At 37.8% G+C, this 9,430-nt stretch overlaps 1 protein-coding gene across 1 annotated transcript; it reads left to right on the forward strand.

The window, feature by feature from the left end:
- The first annotated feature begins 4,016 nt into the window (after positions 1-4,016).
- OR5AC2 (olfactory receptor family 5 subfamily AC member 2) lies at positions 4,017-4,949 on the forward strand. Its single transcript, XM_068975990.1, has one exon. It carries the CDS (start codon positions 4,026-4,028, stop codon positions 4,947-4,949), a length of 924 nt encoding a protein of 307 aa, XP_068832091.1. The 5' UTR covers positions 4,017-4,025.
- The last annotated feature ends 4,481 nt before the right edge of the window (positions 4,950-9,430 follow it).

Here is a 9,430-nt window from a genome sequence, read left to right on the forward strand (position 1 = left end):
ATTTGCAGTGTAAATCAGCACAATTTCCCAAGAAGTCCATTGAAGATTTGTTGAAATAAAATCCTTAACATCACACACATATTTGGACAAATTAGCTTCATCTCTACAACTTTATAACTATAGAGTTTTATAAAATTGACATAGCCAGAGAGACAACCCACAAATTTTTCAAACTAAGAGTACAGGAAAATAGAAAAGATGTATTATTCAATTAAAATAATTTGTTAAAAATATGTATAGCAGAATCATAATCATATAATTTTAAAATAAATTATATATAAATGTATGTATAATATATATATATGTTAATATACCAATAGTGCTATATGCATTGGTTAAAGGTAGAAGAAAAAATACCCCAAAAGTTAACTGTATTTTTCAGTGATTAAGTGAGATTATAGCAATTTGTTTTCTTTGTGCTTTCCTACCTTTTTATATTAACTTAACAATTAAGTTGCCATTGTTTAGTATTAAACTTAAATTGCTTTTAGAAGAATGAAAGAAGCTATAAAAATAATAACTACAAAAGAGTATGTTCAAAATGATATGTTGATTAACCTGTAATGCCCAGTAGACTGACTTTATTCTACAGGGAATCTTTTGGGAACATTGAGAGAGTTTCAATATTACCTTCACAAACAGATTTGAAGATGGGAGGATATAAATACCCATCCTTCTAAACTGAATTTCTCAATGAAGATTAATATGAGATGAATAACTGTTTTTGATATTTTTTGGTTTTTGCATTTTGAGTTCTTTATGAAAATTTACATTTTATGGCATCTTTGCATCCTCTTGTGGGGATTGGGTAAGAATACTATGTTTTATTGTTGTTATTCTTCCCATAATAAAAAGTGATAGGGTATATCATTTTAGTACCAAAAGTTTCTCAGGAGTTGTCAAAATATCTGAAAAAAATTTTCACTTATCTAGCAAATGGAAGAGAGAGCAATCTGGAATAGTTAAAAAAAACTATTATATTCAATCCTCTGAACCTTATGGATACAAGCTATATACCTGTGGAATGAATTTGTAGATTTGAATTCATGCATATGAATTTGAGCCTGTGTGCTTAACTTACATTCTCTGCTATTTAAATGGCGAAGAGGAGTCACAGACTCAAACTGTGGACAGATGTTCCTTAGGGAATCCAGCACTACAGATGAGAATCTTAGAATAAGGTCACAAAGTGGCTTAGGTATAATCCTTTAGTAATTCAGAGGTGAAATTGAGACTCAAAGCAACAGAAATTTTGTTACATTTTTGTGAACATTGTTTTTTTTTTGCCAAGAAGATGAGTTACTGAGCCAATCTGTTTATGAATGTCTGTAAAAGAGGAATTCATTCTAGCCTTTACTGTATTGTCACAAAATTTGGAAGTTTTGCCAACAATGATGAATCATAGAGAGCTTTTAAGAGGCGTCTCTGCCTTTGTCTTCAACCTGGTCCTTGTTTAGACTGTATTTCTCTGGAGACAGGCAGAAAGGAATTCATTGTATCTACCCCAAGCCACATCTCATTATCATATTCTGGGCAGAGTGTAAAATGAAGACAATCTGCCCCTTTCAGTGATATGCAGCAGTGTGCTTACTCATAAATGACTACTGCCACTGCTAGCAGACCTTTTGAAAGTCTATATAAATCTCAAACAAGTTTTTTTCCCCATCTCTTATAAAGTTGCAGAACTGTTTTCCTCAACACAGCACCCCTCCACCTCCTTTTGAAGACAAAAGAAACCTCTAGGTTCCTTCCTGTAGAAAATACCCCAATTCTTCTATACACATTTACTGTTCAAATATTTATCTTGTTAGAACTTAATTCACAAACCCTATCTTTCTCAAATTTTCTACAATGTTTCTTTGTTTTTTGAAGTGCAGTGTAGGCACTTTCAGAAAATGTTTCAGGCTGGCATAGACTTCTAGTGAAATCTAGTTACATTCTGAAGAATTGGCAACTAGGTTATAGAAATAAAAATTTGTGCTGGAATGACTCCCACATGACTAGATATGTAATAAAAGTCAGGGGACTGTGCATTCAAGTCTTACATGTGTTCTCTTGCATGGTTATATACTTAGATCGGCTGTTTCTAGAAAGCTAGACCCTTTTTCCAGAGAAGGCAATGGCACCCCACTCCAGTACTCCTGCCTGGAAAATCCCATGGACGAAGGAGCCTGGTAGGCTGCAGTCCATGGGGTTGCTAAGGGTCGGACACGACTGAGGGACTTCACTTTCACTTTTCACTTTCATGCATTGGAGAAGGAAATGGCAACCCACTCCACTGTTCTTGCCTGGAGAATCCCAGGGATGGGGGAGCCCAGGGAGGCTGCCGTCTATAGGGTCGCACAGAATCGGACATGACTGAAGCGACTTAGCAGCAGTAGCAGCAGCAGACCCTTCTTCAGCTAACTAAGGCAAGGATATGGATGTACCAAATATATTTTATGTTCAGAAATGTATACTCTTTGTCGTTGATAAAATGCATTGTGATGATGCGGACTTAGGTTTACCCTGGGGTTTGCATAGGATCTAGGCTGTGCATTTGCTTCCCAGGACTGTACAGTTAACAGGTATTAATACATGTGTAATTTGGAGCACTTTTCTCCTTACCTATCTTAATGTTAGCCACTGCCTATTAATGTGTTTCATTTTCTCTCCTCATTTGATTGAGATTTAAACAAAATTTAGGTTTTTACTATTTGACTCCAGATACTCAAAACACCAGCTTTTTTTTCCACTGTGGTGTCTTTAATAATGTTACATTCTATCCTGATTTCGATAGTTTCACTTGTAATCTCAAAAAAGGAAGGGAAGGAAAATTCTTATAATTGTTTTGGAGTTATATGCTTCTGACATATTAAAAACATTCTTGATTAACTGCACGATAACTGTCTACATTGGGAGGTACTGCCAAAGCTCTTAGATTCTCCCCCCGCCCCTCACCTCACCACCTCTACTTCTTAAGGGAGGGCTTATTTTAGCTTTACTGGTAATATGCTGAGTTAAAGTTTCTGTGAATGACTAAGCTAGGAAGAACAGTGTTCTAGCTTAGGAAGAACTAAATAAATGTTTGATGACTGAATGAATGATTATGCTCACATATGAGAATTTATTCAGTAAAATTAAAAAGAATCTATTTGAAATTTGGTTTTACTTTGAGGCATGTATAACCAAAAGAGTCTATTAGGAATTTGGGGTAATTTTTTATGAATACACAATCAAACAACATAATGGTAATGGATAGGACACAGCAAAAATGAAATTTTAACTTACTATATTACTACTTTACCCATTAATGTCTTAATAGGAAATAATGAAGCATATCAGTAGTACAAAAGTATAGCTCATTTTTTGGTTCAATAGGAAAGTTACAATTGAGTTTTTAAGAAAGAGTGAAAACACTCTTGAACCTCAACAGTTCTCACTTGTTGGAGATTATAGACTAAAACATACTATATACTTTTTATTCTTAACTTTGTACATTTCACTGTGAATATATTCAATTTTAAGGTATTAATGAGTGAAAGTTATGGACTAAGTCAAGTGGTGTTAACATCTTATTCCATTAACATTTAAGTAAATGCATATATTTTTAAAACCTTTAAAAACTCCTTTATCCTCAAAATTCTTTACAATATACTTAATACTCTTAGGGATTTCCCTGATGGCTCAAGCATTTAAGAATCTGCCTGCAACGTAGGACACCTGCATTCAGTCCCTGGGTCAGGAAGATACCAGGGCGAAGGGAATGGCTACCCATCCAGTATTCTTGCCTGGAGAATTCCATGGACAGAGGAGCCTGGTGGGGTACAGTCCATGGGCTCACAAAGAGTTGGAAATGACGGAGTGACTAATATTAACACTCTTAAGTGTGTTTTAAAAAAGAAAGACCTTATACCTTTATATTTGTTCAGCACAGAGCATCTGAAATGTAGAAATATGAAATTGCAATCCAGTATAAGTTTTCATGAACCTTGATTAATGTTTTTCCTTTCAATTCTCCATTATAGTGATTAGCCTGAGTGGATATGATGGAGGCAAACAAGACTCTGGTGACGGAGTTTGTTCTCACAGGACTCACAGATCTCCCAGGGCTGCAGGTCCCCCTGTTCCTGGTGTTTCTGATCATCTACCTCACCACCATGGTGGGCAACCTTGGGCTGATTTTTCTTATCTGGAAGGACCCCCATCTTCACACCCCCATGTACTCATTCCTGGGCAGTTTAGCCTTTGCAGATGCTTGTTCTTCATCTTCTGTGACTCCCAAGATGCTTGTCAACACCTTAGACAAGAGTCAAATGATGTCTCTCTTTGAGTGCATGGCCCAATACTATTTTTTTGGTTCCAGTGCCACCACAGAGTGTTTCCTCCTGGTGGTGATGGCCTATGACCGCTATGTAGCCATATGCAACCCCTTGCTTTACCCAGTGGTGATGTCCAACAAACTCTGCACTTGGTTGATAAGTGCATCATATGCAATTGGTTTTCTGCAGCCTATAATACATGTAGGATTATTATCTAGATTAACTTTCTGCAGGTCTAATATAATACATCATTTCTACTGTGAAATCTTGCCACTTTTTACAATTTCTTGCAATGATCCATCTATTAATGCTTTGGTGCTTTTCATTTTTGCTGCTTTTATACAGGCTTTTACTTTTATGGGTATTATAGTCTCCTATACTTGTGTCCTCTTTGCCATCCTGAGAAAGAAGTCTGCAAAGGGCAGGAGCAAAGCCTTCTCCACGTGCAGCGCCCATCTTCTATCTGTTTCCCTGTTCTATGGCACTCTCTTCTTCATGTATGTGCGTCCTGGGTCTGGCCAGGATCAGTATCAGGATAAAATGTATTCACTGTTCTACACGATTATAATTCCCCTGCTAAACCCCTTTATTTATAGTCTAAGAAACAAGGAAGTTTTAGGTGCACTTAGAAAAATAATTAAAAAATAAACATTTATCAAAAAAACTTTCATAATCTTTCCTTTTTACTCTCCATTTACATAAAGTATAATAACTGGACCTGGGTTTTGCACACAGGGGCCAGCTAAGTAGTTGTTAAACCAATTAATAATAATATTTAGATTAGATATGCTTGCCTTAGTTATAAGTGAACCTAGGACCACAAAATAACTGATGAACAGGGTAAGATATCACTTACTTGTTGGTTTAAATCCATTCTTATGAATGAAACTGTAGTTCCCAAATTACTAAGCTTGAAATATGTATAAGCTCTTCTATTTCCAGATACACATGTTTTAAAATTTTTATGAACTTACATGCTTTTAAAGGAAGACTCAAGTCCATGTGAAATTTCTATTTATAAATTACTCATGCCCTCCAAAATAATTCCTGAGCATGTAATTTTTCAAAACCTTCTCTTCAGTTAATACTTATAATGAAACTTGAGGTAGTTAAATGAACATGTCTAAGAGTTTTAACAGTAATTTTACAAATTAAATTAGATTTGCATATTATTCATAAAAAGGTACAAAAATTAAGAAATGATAAAAATAGTTAATTTTCCTATAATTTTAAGCTTTTAAGTTTTTAAAAGCTATTAAAAACTTCTCTTTCTTAATTTATTAAGTCACCTTACTGAGTCCCTTTTCCTGACACACACATACTGAATGAATGCATTTATACATGCATATATATATATATATATATATATATATATCAGGAATTGGCAGCTACATGAATAATAGGTATGCTTGATAAAATCATAATTACATAACTTAAATGGACTTTTCTTTACAAAAGCTAAGCATAGTTTCCAACTGGCCCTTTTGCCCTTTGCCTGTTGACTTAGTAACATTTCGCCTTGTAAATATGTTAGTAAGAAATAAAGGAAATGATATCTCCATGAACATGACACATTCTCCTGACCCCTAGCCTATTAACTGATGTCAGGAAACAAGCAATCTGTGGGTCAGACACCCCAAAGCCCCAAGTGGGCAGACGGCCTTCAGCACTGTGTGTTTGGGATTTGTTTGCTCAGACCCTCGATCCTGTGAGGCATCTGAGCTCTGCCTCTGCTGTGAGGACTCATTCTAAACAGCTTGCTCCCCATGGATGCAGAAGCTCTGTAGGAGTTCCTGTTTCCCTCTCTTCACAGTCAAAGCCTGTGGCAAAGCTTTCTTTCTTCCTAAGGGCCACACAGACGGTTTAGGTTTGGCCATCATGCAATTGCTGTATGTCAGTAGATAGCCATTCTCCACCTCCTTTATATCTTTAGTATTTCAGGCAAGGCGGTGCTTGAGTCCATGCTTTTAATCACTGCTCTTCTCTATTACTGTAATGTCTTATAAGAGGGGGAAGAAAATACCAGATGGGAGAGGAAAAAATAGCCAAATATGAATAAGGACAAATAAGTGTTTGCATAAGAGCAAAATAAGAAAGGTCTTATAGGTCTTCATAGAACCATTCAACTTCAGCTTCTTCAGCATTACTGGTCGGGGCATAGACTTGGATTACCATGATATTGAATGGTTTGCTTGGAAATGAACAAAGATCATTCTGGCGTTTTTGAGATTGCATCCAAGTACTGCATTTCGGACTCTTTTGTTTACTATGATGGCTACTCCATTTCTTCTAAGGGATTTCTGCCCACAGTAGTAGATATAATGGTCATCTGAGTTAAATTTACCCATTTCAGTCCATCTTAGGTTGCTGATTCCTAGAATGTTGATGTTCACTCTTGTCATCTCCTGTTTGACCACTTCTAATTTGCCTTGATTCATGGACCTAACATTCCAGGTTCCTATGCAATATTGCTTTTTACAGCATCAGACCTTGCTTCTATCACCAGTCACATCCACAACTGGGTGTGATTTCTGCTCTGGCTCCATCCCTTCATTCTTTCTGGAGTTATTTCTCCACTGATCTCCAGTAGCATATTGGGCACCTACTGACCTGGGGAGTTCATCTTTCAGTGTTCTATCTTTTTGCCTTTTCATACTGTTCATGGGGTTCTCAAGGCAAGAATACTGAAGTGGGTTGCCATTCCCTTCTCCAGTGGACCACATTCTGTCAGACCTCTCCACCATGACCCATCTGTCTTGGGTGGCCCCACATGGCATGACTTAGTTTCACTGAGTTAGACAAGGCTGTGGTCCATGTGATCAGATTGGCTAGTTGTCTGTGATTTCAAATCCTAAAGGATGATGCTGTAAAAGTGCTGCACTCAATATGCCAGCAAATTTGAAAAACTCAGCAGTGGCCACAGAACTGCAAAAGGTCAGTTTTCATTCCAACCCCAAAGAAAGGCAATGTCAAAAATGCTCGATTGCACTCATCTCACATGCTAGTAAAGTAATGCTCAAAATTCTCCAAGCCAGGCTTCAGCAATACGTGAACTGTGAATTTCCAGATGTTCAAGTTGGATTTAGAAAAGGCAGAGGAGTCAGAGATCAAATTGCCAACATCTGCTGGATCATGGAAAAAGCAAGAGAGTTCCAGAAAAACATCTATTTCTGCTTTATTGACTATGCCAAAGCCTTTGACTGCATGGATCACAATAAACTGTGGAAAATTCTGAGAGAGATGGGAATACCAGACCACCTGACCTGCCTCTTGAGAAACCTGTATGCATGTCAGAAAGCAAGAGTTAGAAGTGGACATGGAACAACTGACTGGTTCCAAATAGGAAAAGGAGTATGTCAAGGCTGTCTATTGTCACCCTGCTTATTTAACTTATATGCAGAGTACATCATGAGAAACGCTGGGCTGGAAGAAGCACAAGCTGGAATCAAGATTGCCAGGAGAAATATCAATAACCTCAGATATGCAGATGACACCACCTTTATGGCACAAAGTGAAGAAGAATTAAAGAGCTTCTTGATGAAAGTGAAAGAGGAGAGTTGAAAAGTTGGCTTAAAGCTCAACATTCAGAAAATGAAAATCATGGCATCCACTCCCATCACTTCATGGGAAATAGATGGGGAAACAGTGGAAACAGTGGCTGACTTTATTTTTGGGGGGGCTCCAAAATCACTGCAGATGGTGATTGCAGCCATGGAATTAAAAGACGCTTACTCCTTGGAAGGAAAGTTATGACCAACCTAGATAGCATATTCAAAAACAGAAACATTACTTTGTCGACTAAGGTCCATCTTGTCAAGGCTATGGTTTTTCCAGTAGTCATGTATGGATGTGAGAGTTGGACTATAAAGAAATCTGAGTGCTGAAGAATTGATGCTTTTGAACTGTGGTGTTGGAGAAGACTCTCGAGAGTCCCTTGGACTGCAAGGAGATCCAACCAGTCCATCCCAAAGGAGATCAGTCCTGGGTGTTCATTGGAGGGACTGATGTTGAAGCTGAAACTCCAATACTTTGGTCACCTGATGCAAAGTGTTGACTCACTGGAAAAGACCCTGATGCTGGGAAAGATTGAGGGCAGGAGGAGAAGGGGATGACAGAGGATGAGATGGTTGGATGGCATCACTGACTCAATGGGCATGGGTTTGGGTGAACTCTGGGAGTTGGTGATGAACAGGGAGGCCTGGTGTTCTGTGGTTCATGGGATCGCAAAAATTCGGACACGACTGCATAACTGAACTGACTAACTAAAATAGGAAAACAGAATGATGATGCTAATGGCTGAAAAGGCACAGGGAAGGAGATGGGGCTGGCCAAATCTCAACTGCATTTTTCATGTAACACTTGTCCTTGGACTAAGAGAGTGGCAGTGAGCCTCAGGTTTTGCTTCCTGACTTCATGTTTCTTCGTGAAAATTTAGATCACTATGCTAAAGTAGGATCTTGTGCACTCTTTGCAAAAACTTTTTCTGTCCCATGTAAAAGATGGTTTGGAATCTATCCAATACCTGCAATAATCCACGAGAACTGGGCATTTCAGGTAACCCTCAATCCAGTTTACAGGACATCATAAAAAGGAATAATTTTTGATGTATCAGATCCTGTTGATAAGTTACAGAACCAGGAAATATATACATGTCATCAACCAGGTCTTGAATATTTTCTTCTTCTTCACCCAGAGAATACAGACAGTAGTTCTCACTCTTGGTTATCAACCCAAACCAAACAAATTAGAATTTGTAGAGGGGTTCTCCACAATGGTAGTTTTATAAACCTCTTGAAGTGATTCTAATGTACAGCCAGTGTTGATAATGACTGTAAACAAATCTTCTACGAGACTTAACAAGCCTTCTGTGAAAACAGATGATTATCAGTTCACAATAAGCACCCTGCAACTATTCCCTAAGAAATTCTTTTCTTGCCTTATTAGAGTCTCATATTTAGGCAGGTACTTAAATTTTAGCTGGACAGTTTTCCGTTTTCTGTCCATATTGCTGCTGCTGCTGTTGCTAAGTCACTTCAGTAGTGTCCGACTCTGTGTGACCCCATAGGCGGCAGCCCACCAGGCTCCTCAGTCGATGAGATTCTCTAGGTAAGAATATTGGAGTGGGTTGT

The sequence above is a fragment of the Capricornis sumatraensis genome, chromosome 1, assembly GCF_032405125.1.
Source record: "Capricornis sumatraensis isolate serow.1 chromosome 1, serow.2, whole genome shotgun sequence".
Taxonomy (NCBI): domain Eukaryota; kingdom Metazoa; phylum Chordata; class Mammalia; order Artiodactyla; family Bovidae; genus Capricornis; species Capricornis sumatraensis.